Source organism: Oncorhynchus kisutch, linkage group LG16 (genome assembly GCF_002021735.2).
Source record: "Oncorhynchus kisutch isolate 150728-3 linkage group LG16, Okis_V2, whole genome shotgun sequence".
Taxonomy (NCBI): domain Eukaryota; kingdom Metazoa; phylum Chordata; class Actinopteri; order Salmoniformes; family Salmonidae; genus Oncorhynchus; species Oncorhynchus kisutch.
In genome coordinates, this window is record NC_034189.2 from 49,675,291 (window position 1) to 49,696,664 (window position 21,374).

Sequence of the window (21,374 nt, forward strand, 5' to 3'; positions counted from 1 at the left end):
ACCTTTATTTGATCAGGGAGTCCTACTGAAACCAAGGTGTCGTCTACAGATGAGCCTTATGAAATGACTACAGCAGCACTGTGAGTTCACGTGTGATTACTGTTGTGATCTATTCGTAACACTTTGTATCTTCTAAGGGGGTTGCAAAGGGTTCATGAGTCCTTTATATAAACAGTTATAACACATTAGTTCAAACTGTGGTTCATTTTCAATAACTGACCCCAATATCTGTTTATGTTTGAGTCATTCAGCAGACACTCCTATCAGGAGTGACCTACAGTGCATTCATCTTAAGATAGCTAGGTGAGACAACCACATTTTCTGCACCTAGAGCCTGTAAACCGTTCCATTTCAGACACCTCTTTCAATCGTGTCTTATCTGGACCTGGTGTTTTGTCTAATATTTCTCCTCTGCTGAAATCTCCTCACACCTCCGACACTAAATACACACACTATGTGTATTAAAGAAAACCTTAACACGAAGGAACAATACCTCAGAAATGGTTTCAAAGTTTTGCTACAGTCCACTTCACAAAACAGACCAATCTAGTACAGTACAAGAACAAAGTGGCCCTTACAGCGAAACGCAGACTGTGATCAAATACATTGTAACTTCCAATCACCCACAAGGTCATACTCTGTAGTCTTTCCTCTGGATAATGACAGCATAACAATAACATAGGGCTCTCTCTCACTCCCTTTTTCTCCAGTGTCTAGATAGGCATGGGTAGGAGGCAATATTATTCCATGACAAAACAATGGATAAGAGAGACACAGTGCTCTGCAAATAATACAGGACTTCATTGACACCACTATCCCACTGGGTCAGGACAGAGAAGGATCTACACTACTTCACCTCATCTACTAGAAGTTTTGGCACAATCAATTGACCCATTTGGTCACCGTACCAATTATTAGACAGGGATATCTGACCTACTTGGATTACTCAAACTCAAAGCAATTTTCCACCTCGATCTACATGCTTCACAACCTTCTATAGACTGAAGAGATCTGAACCATGCAGACTGGTGCTTTACCGTCCTCTCCTGTGCCCTGCTACTCCTGTGGAGCCAGACCCTGACCCAGGCCTGCCAGGGGGACGAGCTGCCTCGTGACGTGGTGTTAGACTGGTTCAAACAGCGCCTCCTGGATGGGTTAGGGCTGGAGCAGCCCCCCGAGCCCAGCCACCAGGCCCCTGACGGGGGCAGAGAGAGAGCAGAGGCGGGGCGAGGTCACCGGAGGTCCACCAGGGCAGGGAGGGCAGCCTGGGCACAGGACCACAGGAGGCATCACCAGGAGAGCCATGAGCAAGTCATCCTCTTCCCCAGCTCTGGTGAGTGAGAGTCCATATCCCCCTTTCTCCTTTTCTCAAACTCTGATTCACTATTCCTTTTCCCTTCTCTTTAGTCAATCTCTCTTCAATAGTTCACTCCAAACGTGAAGTTTGTCAGATGTTTTTCCAGACAACTGTAGGTTGTTTCCCCATCGATTGACCTGGTCTTATTTCCACTGTCTGCCTTGTTTTTCCAGACTCTACCTGTGATAGCTCAGACTCCCCATCAGAGGAGAGAGCCACCAGCCACTTCACCTACTACTTCCAATCCTCCCTCGACAACCAGGAGTCTGCCATCACCTCAGCCCATTTCTGGTTTTATGCCGGCGAGGGGGCCAGCAGGAACATCACCCCTCTCTTCCTCCTCACTTCAGACCAGCAGCTCCTCCAGGTGGCAGAGTTTCCAGCCAAGACCACCGCTGATGGCTGGACCACCTACCACTTCGAGCACCACCTCCTCACCGCCTTGACCCAAGGCCCCTTCGTTCTCCAGGTGCGTTGCCCCGCCTGCGAATGCCATGCAAACAAAGCCGACAAAATGCCATTCCTCCACCTGCACACCCGACCTCACGACCCAGACCGCTCCCCACGGCGAGCGGCCGCCACCATTCCCTGGTTCCCATCGTCCATCGACCTCCTGATGCGGCCATCACAGCAGAAGCCAGAGTACAGTGACTGTCAGCGGGAGATGATCAACATCTCGTTCCAGGAGCTGGGCTGGGACAACTGGATCGTTCACCCGAAGGTTCTCAACTTCTACTACTGTCATGGCACCTGCTCGGCTTTGGACCGCACCACTGCTATGCTGGGGATCAAACAGTGCTGCGCTCCGGTCCCCGGGACCATGAGGTCACTACGGTTTACCACTACGTCTGACGGAGGGTACTCCTTTAAATACGAGACCCTGCCCAACATCATACCAGAGGAGTGCACCTGTATCTAGGCCTAAAACCTCTTGAGATGGGCTCCGTTTTTCCAAGTAGGATTAATAGTTATGCTGGTGTAATCTAGGCCAGGGCAACTGTCTTCAGAGAACACCTAGGCTAGACCTATAACTGATAGGTCTGTATTTGTTATGCACCAATATTAATAGAGCAAAATAAAGTTTGTTATTGATACAGCTACACAAGATGCATTTTTAATCAAAATAATTTAAGAAACTGAAATGGGTGTAGTGTGCTCTTCCTTCTTGCCACAAGAGGGCAATGCAGACTCAGATGGTGTTTTAAAAGTACCGAGGTCTACAGTGAAGTAATCATTCCAAAACAAAGACATTGCAAAGTCATTCTGTTCAAATATATTTATTCATGTATTTCTATGAAACTAAACTCTACAGTTACAAAAACTACAAAACAATGTAACAAAAATACTACAAATATTGAAGAAAAAAAATAGAACAATATTTTTGTACCGAATTTAAAAAATGAAATCAACACAGCGCACGACATGATCGTTTCCAGCTCAACCATTTCAAAGAACCATCACATTGTGACAGATAAGCAAATGTTGGTGCAGTTGCCTCCTTGGAATTCCAGTACAAACATAAAAAAGTTTAAACAACTCACCGACTAGCATGAACAAAAGGAACCAGGACAGGAGCAAAATGACAGGTACAGGAGGACTACAGGAGTGTTTCAACAGCATGGAAGAACATTTATAGTCACAGGATTCAAGCATTTCCCAGGTATTTATCACATTTGGCCAATTTGTTGGAATGACTGATATACAAGGTTAACAATGAGTGGAGTCTCATGGAATGTCAAAACAATTCATTTTTAATTACTATTCCTCTGAAAAAAGCAGTACAGTTAACGTCCAAGATGAAGTTAAAAGCGTTCGCTAAAGAAGCGCACTGTCAGAAAACCTCCCACCATCTTGTATACAACACACATACATGGACACAGAAACATCCTCTTAATGTCTGTGCAAAAGGACATCCCCGCAGGCAAGTGTTCACTGCGGTTCACTCTGTATCCAGCAACAACAAGCCCTGGCATAACAACATGTGCAGTAAATGCTTTTAAGACTTTGTTGAGCCTCGCTCTTAAAATCGGACCGACTAGTAAACTTTGTCAACAGAGAGGAGGGGGGTAAATTAAAGCTTAAACTGGATGAGAGCCAGTCACCTGACAGACTACAGAAACTGACTGGAGAAGACTTTGGAAAAGAATGACTGCGGAAAAAATTGAAACAAAAATGGACAAACCAAAACGGGGTGTCGACTACATCTAGAAGGCTGTGCTTCAGCGACAGGCACTGCCAAAGTAGGGTGTGGGGTTTCGGCAAGCTGAAACTTGAGACCAAAGTATTTGGAGGCACTCAAGTTGAATGAGTCAGACGCTAAGGAGATTTGTACTGTAGCTTTACGGAAGCTTGGGCAGCTTTACATTTAAGTTGTCCCTGGCCCTTAATACTGCAAGGCCCTCCATCCCTCACACAACCACACTCTTCAGTCTCTCCGCTGGCTGGCTGTGTTCCCATGTGCTTCCCCATCCGTGGAGGGCCAGTTGGGAAGAGAAAGCAGGCAGGCAGGCGAGCAGGCATTAAGCAGGATTCAGGCATGTACTCCTGAGGGAACAACATGTTAGACAGGAAATAGAGGGATCTCTACTTCATGGGAACAAAAAGTACTGTGGGGTTATATAGGTTAATGTCATTCTGTACAGTCATTCAAAATGGCTTAAGGCACCTGGAGCAGGTTCAAATAAACACAATATCTGAAAAATACATGACGCCTTCTTCAAATCGCTCTTTCGTAGGACTGATAAAGCTAGAAACCTTCCTTCATATTGTTTTGACCCGTTCAGCAGTCAGATACTATTTGACATCCTTACCTTTCTCCCTGGCCGCCGCCTGTTTCTCCTGAGCCAAGTTGAGTCTGTTCTGCTCTGCAGCCGTGGTGTTGTTCTCAGGACTGCTGCTCCGTGAAGGGGACCCCTGGCCCTCCTCGTTCTGGTAGGCCAAGTCCAGGTGCTGCTGGGCCATCTTCAGGTGCTTCCTCAGCCTCTCCAGGTCTCTGCTGGACGCCTCGTCCCCCAGGCTCTCCCTCCCATAGTCCCTCGCCAACGGATCTCTGAACTCTGCCTTCAGCTTGCCTGACGGATCCTTCTTCCCCAGGACCGTGTGGTACCCTGGCGGGGCCGTGGGTCCATGGCGGGAACTGCAAAGGGACCCCCGGGCCACGGGGGGTAGAGCTGGGGTGGGGTGGCGCCTGGCGCGCCCGCGGAGGGTGTCGCGGACTCCGCCGACACCGAGATGGAGAATCTCCAGGAGGGTGAGTGTGGTGCAGAGGAGAGAAACCACGTACATGACCAGGAGGAAGATAGTCTTCTCGGTGGGCCGCGAGACGAAGCAGTCCACCGTATGCGGACAGGGAGAGCGCGTGCACACGTAGAAGGGCGCCACCTCGAAGCCATAGAGGACATACTGGCCTAACAGGAAGGCCACCTCGAAGGCGATGCGCGAGATCAGCGAACACACGTACACCTTCATCAGGCCGTCACGCGCGATGCGCCGTCGACCGTCGTGCTTCTTCACAGAGCCTGGAGACGAGGCAGAGACAAACTCACTGACAGCAAGCCACAGGGCAAGTCAAAGTAAAGGGATGGGTGTGATCCACACAGCTTTAAAGTCAAATAAAGTCATTTCTCTGGTGACAACTTCATAACCAGTGTGAATGAAAAGAGACAGTTTGAGGAGAAGCTGTGCCTCACCCTACCTTCTGTCACCTTCTCTTTGTCCTTCTCCACCTCGATCTCCTCAGTGATCATGGGGTCCTCCTCTCCGTTGTCCTCTGCCTCCTCGTAGTCCCGCTGTGCCCCCCGGGTCACAATGGGCATTCTCCTCTTCCCGGCACGATGAAGAGGCCGGTACTCAACATCGTCCATGCGGGCGATCTTGTGCATGGCAAAGCCCAAGTACATGATGGTAGGGGTGGTGATCAGGATCACCTGGAGGAGAGAGGGAGTGGATGGTAGACAGGGAATTCACAGTCCCTGAGCAATTGCTTACAAAGACATAAGCAGTTAATGGTTTGTTTGTGTCAACAGGTTATACATCCCATCTGTTATGGCTACACACACACACACACCATAGTTACTTCACCCTACCTTGAGAAAACATATGCTTGACTCAGTCTCACCTGGAAGATCCAGAAGCGGACGTGTGAGAGAGGAGCGAAGGCGTCATAGCAGACGTTCTCACACCCGGGCTGCTGCGTGTTGCAGACGAACTTAGCCTGTTCATCGTAGTAGATGGTCTCGCCCCCCACGGCCGTCAGCACGATGCGGAAGATGATGAGCACAGTCAGCCAGATCTTCCCCACGAACGTGCTGTGGTTGGAGATCTCATCCAGGAGACGCGTCAGGAAGCTCCAGCTCATGATGAGGCCTCAGCAGACACCTGGCCAGGAGCCCTCTCAGCTCTGGGGGGGGGGGGGGGGGGGGGGGGGGGAGAGGTGATGTTATTTTCAGTGTGACATTTACCTGAAAAAGCTGCTTCTGGTGCACCTGGCTCATCTTCAGATTTTCATTTTCAAAGAGAGAAAGAACACCCTGATCATCATGTCAGTTATGGAGGTGGGGTGGGACGAGTGTTAGGAGCAAAAGGGTAAGCTTCTTAAAAACACACATCTCAAGTCAACACACCATCCATCAAGGTAAAACAAATTATGCCATTCAAGTGAAGAGATGTCAGCAGAGAGAACTGGCTCCTGTACGGTGATACACTACATCTCCTGTCCAGATCCATCCACACACACTAGACTGTAGATCAGAGAAAACCACCATGCGATACACACGTGTGGATGCGTCACCCTGGGAGAGGTACAGATAAAACCAAGCCATCCATACTACAAAGTGCTAATACAGTCAATCATAACTTAGTATTAAGCTTCTAATCTTTTACTGTGTGAACTACAGGAGAGGTCCAAACTTCAACTCAAATTATTTACAAGCCCCTACTGTAATACTGCTGGAAACCCACTTGAAATGTTTGATTCTTTATCACGAGTCAACCAAGCCTGGCTCTTCAGTTAAACCAAAACATCCATATATGCATTTAAAATCAGATGCTGCTAAACCAGTTCTTATTGACCCCTGAACATGAATTATGAATTGACAAAACAGTTAACTGAAAAGGCCACTTCCTATTCCTCTGAAAGGGAATGTTAATTCCCTTTCTGACATGACTGAATTAAAAATGGCCTCATTGACCCCCAACCCCACTCTCTTGAAAAATAACACTTGTGCCCCCTATTGATCAAATCAAATATTGCTCCACTCCATCCACAAGGTTCATAAATGATGAGCCATACGTGCATATAAAGGAGGGCACAGGGAGGGTTGGATGATGACACACTCCCAGGTTAAATATTATTATAGGAACCAGAAGAGCAGGCGCCAGGTAGAATATAATGACCTAGTGGGAGTACTGTGGTAGAAGTATCACGAGATGAACGTGTTGCAACGTCCATGTCTCACACCCAGGCTTCAGATCTATGGCCATAGGTTTCCTTGTGAAGGATTTAACAAGTGTGGTTTCTGGTTTCACAATATGCTTTTTGCTGTGATGTAAAAAGGAGGTTGTTCATTTGGAAGCACAATAAAAAAAGTTAAAGGTAATTTTTATAGACTGAACTGCTAGTGAGCCATGTATACTGCCCGGTGGACCGGCCCAACAAAAATAGATTCTTGACAGTAGAAAAAGACCAGGTCAGTCCATACTGTATCACATGGTACCCTAGTGGATTGTGGTTCCCACCTACATTCTTACAACGCCCTGTCATTCCAAACCCCAGCCTGCTCACTACCACCTCTAAAGACTGGGGTCGGCAAGTCACAGCAAGCTGGGACTTCACACTGGGGAGAGAGGATGGTGCGGGTCAGAGAAGCAAGGCAGACCAGATGGGAAAGCTTAGCAGCAGCAGGATAGGAAGACAAAGGACTGGAGGGGGTCGGCCTGTAGAGTCACAGTATTTACCAGGACAGTGAATTATGCTAGAGGAGGCAGGTCAAGATAGAAGCTACTGCAAGGAAATAAATTGTCCCCAGTAAAGTGTGTACAGACATTTAAATGGCATACTGTGTACACAGTGAGCTCCAGAAGTATCAGGATAGTGAGATTGTACTCCAGCACTTTTTAGTCACTTTTTATAAATACGAATATGATACGTTTCTAAAGCGCTTCTTTAATGTGCACTGTATTCTACATGATGAACCTGTCTAGGAGTGTTCATCTAAAATCAACAGTCATCATTACTCATCTTCATCAAAGACCTCCATTTACCTTGCTGACTTTCTAGTTGTTCCAAGAAACAAGAACTAGCCCTTCTTTCCCACACTAGTCATCTCTGGTTTCAAATATCCCAGAATACATGTGGGTGAGGTGACACGACAAAGTCCTGATCTAGTGCCAGTGCCTGAGGGCAGACCTCGCCAATCTGCCATCCATGGCATTGCCAGGGGGGGGGGGGGGGGAGCTGCCCGCTTTTCCGGAATGGGTGCGGGTGCAGTAAGCAGATTTAACAGGCCTATTTGACCATCATTCTGTACAACTGAATCAATGTCTTTCCTAGTTTACCACTGCAAAACTGTGGCAAATGACCCAACACATTTTCACTGGACAATGTTTGTTCTTAAAGATCACATGAAATGGAAAAAGTAACAGCTTGTCTTAATACAGTATAGTAAATACTTGGAGAAAAAAACTCCCTGAACTGTTCACATCTAAAAATGTACCTAAATCAAGCCAATCAGGACTGAGTTTAGAATCAGTTCATTTAAAATTTTAGTTTCAAGTAACTTTAAATAATATTCTAATTATAACATTAAAGATGAAATGTTTTGTAGGAAATATAATCCTATATTGTTACAATAAATATTTTAGATCATTGGGGCAGAAGTAGAGAACGTAGACAGCTGTCTGGTATCAGACTCTTGACACGGTAACAATATGAGATCGGCTGGTTTATTCTTCTGGGTTTTTGGTTGCAAGCAAGTTTGTTTTAACACACAGGTGCAAGTGATCTCCTGTTAGTAGATATGCAATGGACCCAGCATATTTAACAAGGCTAAACAGAACCTAGATTAGCACTCCTACTCTGAGACACTATGAATATGTTCAGTGACAATCTCCTCAGTGATCTGATACTGGATCCTCTCCATTTCAGTGTACTTTGAGAACACAACAGCCATTGAAGATGACAGGTATTATCTAGCCATTGTCTAAAATGTCTCAGGTAATTAGAACATCCAATGGTCCATGTAATCAAACCGCTCTTCAAAACAAAAAAAACACTGTCCCAGCAGCCTAAGCATTGTGCAAGAAAATGGGTCAGCCAGCTCTCTTCTGAACTTCCTTCTGGCTTTGAAAAGCAGTGGGTACCACCTTCCCAATGCGTACCATTTCATCTTTGGTCAATTGAAGCCTAGCCCACAGCCATGCTACACTGCTCATGCCAGCAAAAGCCATGTGTCCAGTTAAGTTCCTCCAACACAGGAGAGAATATTAAACCAGGCCAAAGAAACACTGGCATCCTATATAGCAAAAAGGCCATCTAGGATATCTAGTGAAGAGAGATGTAAACAGGTGGGCAGTCAGGGAGTTTGATTAAGCTGAACCACGGTGCACCGGTCTATGGCCCGTGACGTGAAAGGCAAAAGAGGTGAAGGAGGAGCGCCGTTCTCAACTCAAACAGTAATCTGCACCGTTTTAGGCATGTTGTCAAGGCAGCAGCATGGTGCATCAGAAACATATTTCCTATAAAATATACCCTACCGTTCAAAAGTTTGGGGTCACTTAAATGTTCTCATTTAAGAAAGAAAAGCATAGTTTTGTCCATTAAAATAACATAAAATTGATCAGAAATATAATGTAGGCATTGCTAATGTTGTAAATGACCTTTGTAGCTGGAAACAGCTGTTTTTTTATGGAATACCTACAGAGGCCCATTATCAGCAACCATCACTCCTGTGTTCCAATTATAATTTTAAAAGGATAATTGATCATTCGAAAACACTTTTGCAATTATGTTAGCACAGCTGAAAACTGTTCTCATTAAAGAAGCAATAAAACTGGCCTTCTTTAGACTAGTTGAGTATCTGGAGCATCAGCATTTGTGAGTTCGATTACAGGCTCAAATGGCCAGAAACAAAGACCGGTCTTCTGAAACTCATCCGTCTATTCTTGTGCTGAGAAATGATGGCTATTCCATGCGAGAAATTGCCAAGAAACTGAAGATTTCGTACAACGCTGTGTACTACTTCCTTCACAGAACCGCGCAAACTGGCTCTAACCAGAATAGAGGCAGCGGGAGGCCCCGGTGCACAACTGAGCAAAAGGACAAGTACATTAGTGTCTAGTTGTGCAGTTCTGTGAAGGAAGTAGTACTCAGCGTTGTACGAGGGTTAGGCTGTCGGTCACACATGAGAACGCCAGCTAATACAATGTGCCATTAGAACAAAAAAGGGCTGGTTGCTGATAATGGGCCTCTGCACGCCTCTGTAGATATTCCATTAAATCTGCCGTTTCCAGCTACAACAGTAATTTACAACAATAACAATGCCTACATTATAGTTCTGATCAATTTGACGTTATTTTAATGGACCAAAAACATTTGCTTTTCTTTTAAAAACAAGGACATTTCTAAGTGACCCCAAACTTTTGAATGTTAGTGTTGTTCGATTTTTTTTTTTTTTAACTACACTGAACAAAAATAAAGTCAATAACAAAGACCTCACAGAGTTACAGTTCATAAGGAAATTGGTCAATTGAAATAAATTAGGCCCTAGTCTATGGATTTCACATGACTGGGAATACAGATATGCATCTGTTGGTCACAGACGCATATGGGCCTCAATACCTCTTCACGGTATCTCTGCATTCAAAATTGCCATCAATAAAATGCAATTGGGTTCATTGTCTGTAGGTTATCCCTACCCATACCATAACCCCACCATGGGGCACTCTTCACAATGTTGACATCAGTAAACCACTCGCCAACATGACGCCATTCACGCGATCTGCGGTTGTGAAGCTGGTTAGACGTACTGCCAAATTCTTGAAAATGCAGGTGGCCTATGGTAGAGAAATTAACATTCAATTCTCTGTTAACAGCTCTGGTCTATATTCCTGCAGTCAGCATACCAATTGCACAACCCCCCCCCAAAAAAATATCTATGGCATTGTGTTGACAAAACTGCACTTTTTAGTGGCCTTTTGCCCCCATCACAAGTTGCACCAGTGTAATGATTGTGCCGTTTAATCGTCCATCCACCTGACAGTTGTGGCATATCTTGGCAAAGAAGAAATGCTCACTAACAGGGATGTAACATTTGTAAGAAACCTTTTGTGCATATGGAACATTTCTGGCATCTTATTTCAGCTTATGAAACATGGGACCAACACTTTTCATGCGTTTATATTTTTTTGTTCGGTGTAGTTTATTGGGGAGGCAGATAAAGCATTTATCAAAATCAATCACTTTTGCACGTGAAAACAGAATCCTACTCATTACTCCATGTGTTCACCTACATCACCTTGGTTTTGAGACATCTTCAGATGCCAGAGCTGGGCACCTGGCTCACGCCCAGGTGGCAACCGGTTCCAAGACCAATGTAATCACTTCTAACCCGATGCAAACTTCTTCCACCAAGGCAACCCGGACAACCTAGGCCTGGCATTTAAAGTAAACCCATACAGCAAGAGAACACTAGACTAAATGGACCAGGAAAGATGGCCACCTGATAGGCTAACATGTGGGTGATATTTGAAAGGTTCACACACAAAAACTGTTGAGAGTGTGAGGGCAAATAAACCTACTAAACACTTCAAGTCCTCAAAAACAACAACTGACCAAGACAGAGTAGCTCCTTCTCATCTGGACCAAAGCTCATCCTAGGCTACTGAGCCAGCAAAGGAATGTGGTTAATTACAAGTCAGTGAAGTAAAGACGGGGGATGGGAGTTGAGCAGTGCAGAAGGCCTGGTAGTGAAGGTATCCGGTCAAGGTACTGCGTGTTAACATTCCTTGGCCTCTAACCAAAAACAGAGTTGGCCCACGGTGTAGGCCGAGGGCACATGCATGAAACCACTGACTGCATGCTGTCGGTCACACATGGCAACCAATAAACCTACAAACGCCAGTCATTGAACTTCACTATGTCACTCATACGGTGACTGTATGAAGTGGACTGTGTAGAAGGCCAATGAGCCGGAGAATTTAGATTAGGCTTGTTTACTCACCATCAAGCGTTTCATTAGCGACTAAATTGGCTACACGCGTGTTAAAATGAACTGCTTAACGAGGGGTTGATATCTCGATTGATAAAAATAACTGATGTTAAGATTATCGAGATAATGAAGGTCTAAACAAAGTTTGACATCATGGCTGGAAGGCGTTTGGTAAAAAAAAAAAAAAAGTGATGGAAAAATCCATCAGAAACATTGGCCCGTAACAGTTGTTGATACACTCAGCAAACAATATTAAAGAACTTGATTCCGGACAACCATTTCATTGTAAATTCTGAATTTAGATTAAATTAATACAAAAGAAGCAAACCTACGCGCCTTGAGTCAAATTGCCCAAGAAAAGCTAAAGATCACACGATTGTAGCTTCGCTGACTGCGCGCACACAACCGTGGTAATTTAGGGGACAAAAAAGTATCATTAAACTTTGAGCAAGGATTGATAGGCAGCAACTTGTGGAAGTAATACATTGACACTAGTAAATTAAACTGCGTGTAAAGTTACATTGAGCGTTTGTGAACCTGGTAAAAAAAAACATCTAAAAGGATTATGGGTCTCCTCGCAAAAACTCACCTTTAAGGCTCAAAACTGTCCTTCTTGTTTTCAGCCTTAATTCCCCTCGTAGCCTCTCCAAACTATCAACAACTGTTCTTTCTCCTCCGCCGCTCTTTCATAAACTACAACCCCCTCTTTTTTAACCCATTCGTCGCTTTGTAGTACCATGTGACCCCTGCATCCATGTCGGGGCCCCAAACACATTCATGCAGGACAAAAGAAGAGTCCCGAAATCCCTTTTCTCCTCCTACCATACCTCCACGTAACCCTGCCCCGTTTAGGAGGCCCTTAACTGAAACGTGAGATATATTAGCTGACTAGATACTGTTTGCTGTTTACTGTAATTAAGTTCACACTTTTTAAAATATTATTTCATTGCTATTCTCAGATTAATTAAAGAAAGCCAGAGATTTAGGAAATAGCCTTTTATATCTCTACAATCAAAAAACACAATAGGGAGGTGCAGTTACGGATCTGCTTTAACTTTATGAGGTAGTTAGTTATACACATGTCACAATTTCTGTCACATGTCACCATTTTTTTACCTTTATTTAACTAGGCAAGTCAGTTAATTAAGAAGAAATTCTTATTTTCAATGATGGCCTAGGAAAAGTGGGTTAACTGCCTGTTCAGGGGCAGAACAACAGATTTGCACCTTGTCAGCTGGGGGATTTGAACTTGCAAACTTTTGGTTACTAGTCCAACGCTCTAACCACTAGGCTACCCTGCCCCAGCTGCCCCCTGTCTGTCTTGTTGGTTGTGTAGATAGGGAGAAAGAGTATGCTATAACAACATGCCCCCTACTGTCCCTATCACACAGTTGTAGAGCTGGACCAGAGCCAGATCGACTCTCAGCTCAACACTGTGAGAGAATGGCTGTGGGATTCCACAGTAGCCCAGCTGTGTGCCTGTGTCCAGATGGCCAAAGAATGTCCACTCTAGTTATGTAGCTATGTCTAATATGTATTGTAAGTCTACTGGGGAAATGGAATATGCATTTCTGTCACTTGTAAAACTAATAATATCCTAATTGATAGCACAGGGGGTTGGTGGCACCTTCATTGGGGAGGACGGGCTCGTGGTAATGTCTGGAGCGGCGTAAGTGGAATGAAATACATTAAACACATGTGTTTCCAGGTGTGTTAAGATGCTATTCCATATGCTCCGTTCCAGCCATTATTATGAGCCGTCCTCCACTCAGCAGCCTCCACTTATTGATAAAATTGTGTATCGTGTGTCATACTTAGCAAGATGCCAGTGATTCAATGTCTACAGCATCTTAAACCCAAAAGCATACCTCCCAAGTGAGTTTGATAAAAGTAGAATAGAAAATTCCAATCTTGAGTCGAAGCACCTGTTGCCTGAACTCAAGCTTGGTATTTTGGCTGGTCTCCGAGCACATGCTCTCACAATTAAAATGGGCTGTGTGTACACATTCCTCCACTGTTAAAACCTTTAAATTCACACATAACAGCTTGCATAGTGGTGCCAACATCCGATGTTTGTCATATATGGTATGGTAATAGACCGGTCCCACTGTAACGTCCACAAACCCAGAACCCATCTATCACAGGCTTATTTGCCAAACAAAAACCTTGTTTGAAATAACAGGAGACAGATTTAATAGGGTAAGTGCTGCTAGAGTTTATTGGAACAATACAGAGTACCTACGTCAAACATGTGGGCGTCATGCAAGACAAAACAGGTCCGCTAATGTTGTTTACTACCGCTGGTTTATTATGCCATTAGGTGTGATAATCAAACGCATAATCCACTCCTACTGAATCTCTTTAAAACACCCTCCCCACCCTTACAAGAAAATATTGCAGTTATGAAACTGCAGTAACTGCAGTCGACTGAGGTATTTTGGATAGAGTAATTGCAGAATAACTGCACTATAACTGCAGTTACACTGCAAAATTACTGTAGTAAAAAAAACGGATATTTTGGATGCAGTATTTGCAGCATACTGCAGGTAGACTGCACTTTAACTGCAGTTATACTGCATTGTACTGCATTCTGACTGCAATCTTTTTTCTTAAGGGCACTGGGTAAAGAGTTGTCAACTAATGTGAATTCCACATGAAATCAACAAAGCATGTCACCATGTTATTGGATTTATGTTATACGTTAGGAGGAAATTCCCTTTACAGTGATTACTTTTTGAAAATCCAATTTTCACTTTTTTTATTTATTTTTTGGTAGGTCGATACGTTGATACAACCCATTTTTACCCAGTGGGTCTTTAACACGTTTCCTGAACAGAGTCCCATCCCATCTTCACAGCCAGGAAGGGCTCGTTGCCATCAACAAAGCCCTTCCAAAAAATGATTGCAGTTTTGAAACTGCAGTAAAAGTGCAGTAACTGCAGTTGACTGTGGTATTTTTAACACAGTAATTGCAGAATAACTGCAGTTCTACTGCACTCTTAACTGCAGTTACACTGCACAATTACTGCAGTATTTTATTTATTTTGAATGCAGTATTTGCAGCATAGTGCAGTTATACTGCACTCTAACTGCAATATTTTTCATCGGGGGAGGGGGGGTGTATTTACTACTTACAGGTGGTATGTTGACTCTCTGTGGTGTCATTCACAGTGCTCAATAAGGAACTGTTGGTCTTAACTCTGGAAAAACAAACAGAAGAAAGCCCCCTCCCTGCATGGCAGTGACAGCAGGACTGGGACAGGGCTGTCTTCTCCCAGGGGTGGGCAACGCTTGAGTAGCATTGCCAGAGCAGTGTCAAGGGCCCCAAGAATGTTGCAGGAAGTGTGTATGTTGTGATATTTAACACTACTATCCCAATCCGTCTCACGCAAGCAGAGAAAATGTCACCACATCTTCATCTCCACGTGAATGTCAGTCTATCACCTCTGGGTCTTTTACGCAGTCAGTTGAATTAGTGTCCCCTTTGGGCAACTGTTGGTCCGTACAAATGAAGTCTTAACATTTTGACGTATGTGCCTGCCAGGTAGATCGGATGTATTACATATCTGGTGCTGTGTTCCCTACCATTTGGGGGGGGGGGGGGGGGCGGGGAGTAGGACTTCAAATAACAGTTCTTCATTAGCCATGTGGTGGGTTGATTAGTAGAGTTGTGCGTCGCAGATGTTTTATTTAACATTTTAGTCATTTAGCAGACACTTGTCCAGACTGATTTATAGTACCAAGTGCATCCGTTTTCATACTTTTTTTCGTACTGGTCCACCATGGGAATTGAATCCACAACCCTGGCATTGCAAGCACCATGCTCTACTAACTGAGCAAACAAGAACTACTTGAAAATGTTGAATCGGTGTGTACAGGGGTGTGGGGGCTGTGCTTCGGCAAAGTGGGTGGGGTTATATCCTGCCTGATTGGCCCAATTCAGGTGTAACATTGGACGGGGTCACAGTGTCTTGCGACCTTTCTCAGTCCCCAGGATCTATGCTGCAATAGCCTATGTGCCAGGGGACTATCATCAGTCTGTCTTGCCTTATCTGATGTACTGTGTGTTCTTAGGCATGCTCTCTCTATCAGAGGAGGCTGCTATAGGAGGACAGGCTCATAGTATTGTTTCCATGTATTTAGTAGCATTCCATTCTCTAATTCTCCTCCATCTCTCTATGTCTCCTGTCCTGGAGGACCATGCCTCAGGACTACCTGGCCTGACGACTCCTGGCTGTTCCTGTCCCATCCACCTGGTCGTACTGATCCAGTTTGTTCTGTGGTCCTGACTGCTGCTGTCGACCCCTGACCCCGATTCACCGGCCACTCTCTCATCTCAGAACACCTGGTCATGAAAAGCCAACTGACATTGACTCCCGAGTTGTTGAACTGTTGCCCTCTCTATAGTCACCACGGTTATTATATGACCCTGCTGGTGATCTATGAACGTTCAAACTTCTGGAATGAATGGCCACATGTACTCTTAACTCCCCACTCGGCCCAGCCAGAAGAGAACTGCCGTCCCCTTTGAGCACGATTCCTCTCCAGGTTTCTTCCTAGGTTGCCTCCTTCTAGGGAGTTTTTCCTAGCAGTTGTGCTGCTTTCTCTTTGGAGATTTGGTCCTGACCAAACTCTCCCGGAAAGGAAAGCATTTAACATCTAGAGGGTTTTAAAGTACTTCCTTCCTTTCTTGTGAGCCCTGACATGACAGGAATGGATAGACAGACTATCAGTGTGAAGGTTAAGCCTATAGTACACATGAATCTATTTCAAAGCTTCGTGTAACCTTTCAGAATTTGTATTCCTCCTATGAAAAATGTCACTTGGTGTGGAAATGTTCTTGTATTACACAATAAAATCTTAGGAATTGTCAAATGTTTCATTGAAGAACCACAAGGGGTTCTGATGGGGCAGAAAGTGATGATTATTGGTGGTTGTGTGGCCACGTGGATGACTGGAGGATTAACGTGACGACGGGGATGGGGGGGGGGGGGGGTGCATTGCTGCGGTTGTGGTTGAGGTTGGGCTGACTGTGTGAGGACAATAAAAATTTAAAAAACTTCGGAACTACATGATTACAGAGGGAAAAGTAGCTATTGGAACTTTCTCACTGTGAAAATGAAAGAGTTGGACAAACATGTGGAAATACAGTGTCATAAGAGGATGTATTTGTACCACAGATATGCATTTTTATTTAAAGTATAAAAAGCTATAGTTTTTTTTATCATTGATTTGCTGACGGTAAATAAATTAAGTTACACACATCTGTTTGTCGTCCACTTCAACACATCTTTTCATCTGTCTACATCAAAAATAGCATTCACTTGACATTCACAATATAGTTAAACTGCACTAGAGGTATTAGCATAAGACTATACATTTAACAGACAGCCACAAACCAACTAACATCTCCCACTTTAAAACAGGTCAGTCAGAACCCTTCCCTTTCACATTCCCTATCATGCGTATTCTGCACTTTTCCCAAGGATACAGAACACAGATACTGTCCCGGTTCATTGCCTTGGCTGCAACTCTTCACTTGGGTTACTTTGGCCTTCGGTTGCCCTTTTCCTTTACATAATCACAGTGTTTAGAGACATCAAAAACCCTGATTAAAAAGAAAATAACTAAGAGGTGTCACATCAGAGGTGTCCGGAGCGGAGCCTCACGGGACGGCTAGAGCCTTGTGCCGAACGTGTGATGTCACAACTCACTGTTCCAGTCCCGGGACTCCTGATGAAGTCACAGTCCACTGAGCTTCAGAGGAATGGACTAACCTCCTTGATAACACACACACAATTACCCCTCAACTCACATTTTTGCTTAAACCCTTTGTCCCTCCTTATCCTGTCTTCACCCCCCTGAAAGAAACACATGATTCCCCCTCACCCCTTTCACATATTCAAGGTGCATTAGAACGTAGCAGGACTGGCAACACCACAAGGCACTCTCCCTGGCTGGCTATACTGGCAGGGTTAGAAAATGGACGGGATTCAGATGAGGCGTTAACAGATCAGTGCTTTTGTAAAAGTGAACAAACATGAGGAAATCATAGTTGGCTACAAACCAGGTAAACATACTGTCCTATTGAGGGTCAAGTCTGACAGTGAAGACAGACAGACCCACACTCACACTCAGGCATGCACACACACACACACAGTTGGAAGGGTGGATGTTTTCCCTCAGGCTGGTAGGGTGAGGTTGGTGATGGCGAGTTTGACTCCGAACATGTTCTCCCATTGTGTTCTGACCCAGACCAGCAGGCCCTGCACCAGCTCTGCACTGTCAGAGTGCAACGACCACGTCTTCTCCTCCTTCACTATCTGCACAGGAAACACATACAGACACGCATGCTCAAATCAAACTTTATTTGCCACATGCGCTGAATACAACAAGTGTAGACTTTACCGTGAAATGCTTACTTACAAGCCCTTAACCAACAGTGCAGTTCAAGAAGAAGAAAATATAAAATATAACACAATAAGAATAACAAGGCTATATACAGGGGCAGCGGCACTGAGTCAGTGTGCGGGGGTACAGGCTAGTTGAGGTAATCTGTACATGTAGGTTGGGGCGAAGTGACTATGCATAGGTAACATACAAACAGCGAGTAGCGGCAGTGTACAAGGGAGGGGTCAATGTAAATTGTCCGGTGGCAATTTTTATGAATTGTTCAGCAGTCTAATGGCTTGGGGGTAGAAGCTGTTGAGGAGCCTTTTGGTCAAAGACTTGGCGCTCCGGTACCGCTTGCCGTGCGGTAGTAGAGAAAAGTCTCTAACTTGGGTGACTGGAGTCTCTGACAATTTTCTGGGCTTTCCTCTGACACCGCCTATTATATAGGTCCTAGATGGCAGGAAGCTTGGCCCCAGTGATGTTCTGTGCTGTTCGCCATACCCTCTGTAGCACCTTACGGTCAGATGCCATACCAGGCAGTGATGCAACCGGTCAGGATGCTCTCAATGGTGCAGCTGTAGAACTTGTTGAGGATCTGGGGACCCATGCCAAATCTTTTCGGTCTCCTGAGGGGAAAAAGGTTGTGTCGTGCCCTCCTCACGACTGTCTTGGTATGTTTGGACCATGATAGTTCATTGGTGATGTGGACACCAAGGAACTTGAAACTCTCGACCCACTCCACTACAGCCCCGTCGATGTTGAGCGAGGCATGTTCGGCCCGCCTTTTCCTGTAGTCCACAATCAGCTCCTTTGTCATGCTCATATTGAGAGAGGGCCTATAGTCTCATCGTTGTCGGTGATTAGGCCTACCAGTGTTGTGTCGTCAGCAAACATAATGGTGGTGTTGGAGTCGTGTTTGGCCACGCAGTCGTGGATGAACAGGGAATACAGGAGGGGACTAAGTACACACCCCTGAGGGGCACCTGTGTTAAGGATCAGAATTGGCTGACGTGTTGTTTTCCTACTCTTACCACCTGGTGGCGGCCCGTCAGAAAGTCCAGGATCCAGTTGCAGAGGGAGGTGTTTAGTCCAAGAGTCCTTTGCTTAGTAATGAGCTTCATGGGCACTATGGTGTTGAATGCTGAGCTGTAGTCAACGAACAGCACTCACATACAATGCCTTGCGAAAGTATTCGGCCCCCTTGAACTTTGCGACCTTTTGCCACATTTCAGGCTTCAAACAAAGATATAAAACTGTATTTTTTTGTGAAGAATCAACAACAAGTGGGACACAATCATGAAGTGGAACGACATTTATTGGATATTTCAAACTTTTTTAACAAATCAAAAACTGAAAAATTGTGCGTGCAAAATTATTCAGCCCCCTTAAGTTAATACTTTGTAGCGCCACCTTTTGCTGCAATTACAGCTGTAAGTCGCTTGGGGTATGTCTCTATCAGTTTTGCACATCGAGAGACTGAATTTTTTTCCCATTCCTCCTTGCAAAACAGCTTGAGCTCAGTGAGGTTGGATGGAGAGCATTTGTGAACAGCAGTTTTCAGTTCTTTCCACAGATTCTCGATTGGATTCAGGTCTGGACTTTGACTTGGCCATTCTAACACCTGGATATGTTTATTTTTGAACCATTCCATTGTAGATTTTGCTTTATGTTTTGGATCATTGTCTTGTTGGAAGACAAATCTCCGTCCCAGTCTCAGGTCTTTTGCAGACTCCATCAGGTTTTCTTCCAGAATGGTCCTGTATTTGGCTCCATCCATCTTCCCATCAATTTTAACCATCTTCCCTGTCCCTGCTGAAGAAAAGCAGGCCCAAACCATGATGCTGCCACCACCATGTTTGACAGTGGGGATGGTGTGTTCAGGGTGATGAGCTGTGTTGCTTTTACGCCAAACATAACGTTTTGCATTGTTGCCAAAAAGTTCCATTTGGTTTCATCTGACCAGAGCACCTTCTTCCACGTGTTTGGTGTGTCTCCCAGGTGGCTTGTGGCAAACTTTAAACAACACTTTTTATGGATATCTTTAAGAAATGGCTTTCTTCTTGCCACTCTTCCATAAAGGCCAGATTTGTGCAATATACGACTGATTGTTGTCCTATGGACAGAGTCTCCCACCTCAGCTGTAGATCTCTGCAGTTCATCCAGAGTGATCATGGGCCTCTTGGCTGCATCTCTGATCAGTCTTCTCCTTGTATGAGCTGAAAGTTTAGAGGGACGGCCAGGTCTTGGTAGATTTGCAGTGGTCTGATACTCCTTCGATTTCAATATTAATCGCTTGCACAGTGCTCCTTGGGATGTTTAAATCTTGGGAAATCTTTTTGTATCCAAATCCGGCTTTAAACTTCTTCACAACAGTATCTCGGACCTGCCTGGTGTGTTCCTTGTTCTTCATGATGCTCTCTGCGCTTTTAACGGACCTCTGAGACTATCACAGTGCAGGTGCATTTATACGGAGACTTGATTACACACAGATGGATTGTATTTATCATCATTAGTCATTTAGGTCAACATTGGATCATTCAGAGATCCTCACTGAACTTCTGGAGAGAGTTTGCTGCACTGAAAGTAAAGGGGCTGAATAATTTTGCACACCCAATTTTTCTGTTTTTGATTTGTTAAAAAAGTTAGAAATATCCAATAAATGTCGTTCCACTTCATGATTGTGTCCCACTTGTTGATTCTTCACAAAAAAATACAGTTTTATATCTTTATGTTTGAAGCCTGAAATGTGGCAAAAGGTCGCAAAGTTCAAGGGGGCCGAATACGTTCGCAAGGCACTGTAGGTGTTCCTTTTGTCCAGGTGAGAAGGGGCGGTGTGGAGTGCGATTGAGATTGCGTCATCTGTGGATCTGTTGGGGCAGTATGTGAATTGGAGTGGGTCTAGGGTGTCCGGGAGGATGCGGTTGATGTGAGCCATGACCAGCCTTTCAAAGCACTTCATGGCTACCTATGTGAGTGCTACGGGGCGGTAATCATTTAGGCAGGTTACCTTCGCTTCCTTGGGCACAGGGACTATGGTGGTCTGCTTGAAACATGTACACACACACACACACACACACACACACACCTATATCATGCGGTTTGGTACACGGCAAAGAATGAGTTGCTGACAATACTGGCATTTTTGGAAGTGATGGAACAATGCTTGAAAGTGTTGATTGTTTGAAATATCTGGGTTTGAGGATAGATTGTGAATGATTTTTTGGACAGCATATAGATTATATTATAAAAACAACGAACTATAAGCCTGGGTTACAATACAGAGTTGTTTTACTGTATCCATTATAAAGACCGTAGTAAACCATCTGCTGCTTCCTATCCTAGACTATAGTGACATCTTTCAATTCACAACAAAGACCTTACTTTGAGAATTCGATGTCATAATCTTTGCAGATTCATTC

At 44.7% G+C, this 21,374-nt stretch overlaps 3 protein-coding genes across 7 annotated transcripts in view; 1 reads left to right on the plus strand and 2 right to left on the minus strand.

The window, feature by feature from the left end:
- Positions 1–714: 714 nt before the first annotated feature.
- On the plus strand, positions 715–3,031 carry LOC109879369 (inhibin alpha chain). The gene is given in 3 exon segments (XM_020471541.2): positions 715–1,031; positions 1,034–1,333; positions 1,531–3,031. Coding segments are annotated over 3 exon segments (1,059 nt in total). The 5' UTR covers positions 715–1,018; the 3' UTR covers positions 2,277–3,031.
- On the minus strand, positions 2,724–12,392 carry LOC109879357 (gap junction gamma-1 protein). Its single transcript, XM_031792822.1, has 5 exons — positions 12,152–12,392; positions 5,475–5,756; positions 5,052–5,283; positions 4,168–4,875; positions 2,724–3,901 (listed from the first exon to the last, which is right to left on the minus strand). Exons 2-5 carry the CDS (start codon positions 5,712–5,714, stop codon positions 3,888–3,890), a joined length of 1,194 nt encoding a protein of 397 aa, XP_031648682.1. The 5' UTR covers positions 5,715–5,756; positions 12,152–12,392; the 3' UTR covers positions 2,724–3,887.
- Positions 12,393–16,730: 4,338 nt separating this feature from the next.
- Positions 16,731–21,374, minus strand: part of LOC109882778 (serine/threonine-protein kinase 11-interacting protein) — a 58,055-nt gene continuing 53,411 nt past the window's right edge. For all 5 annotated transcript variants that reach the window (XM_031792824.1, XM_031792825.1, XM_031792826.1 and 2 more), the window contains exon 26: positions 16,731–17,885. In XM_031792824.1, coding sequence (XP_031648684.1) covers positions 17,745–17,885 — 141 coding nt within the window. In that variant the 3' untranslated portion in view covers positions 16,731–17,744. The remainder of the gene's footprint in view (positions 17,886–21,374) is intronic.

Bases quoted from the DNA above. Each gene is read 5' to 3' on its own strand.
- LOC109879357 (XM_031792822.1), bottom strand. From the start codon at position 5,714: ATGAGCTGGAGCTTCCTGACGCGTCTCCTGGATGAGATCTCCAACCAC. The intron at 5,284-5,474 runs GTGAGACTGAGT...TCTCTCCTCCAG, and splicing joins TCCGCTTCTGGATCTTCCAG to GTGATCCTGATCACCACCCC. The intron at 4,876-5,051 runs GTAGGGTGAGGC...CCTCGTCTCCAG, and splicing joins CAAAGAGAAGGTGACAGAAG to GCTCTGTGAAGAAGCACGAC.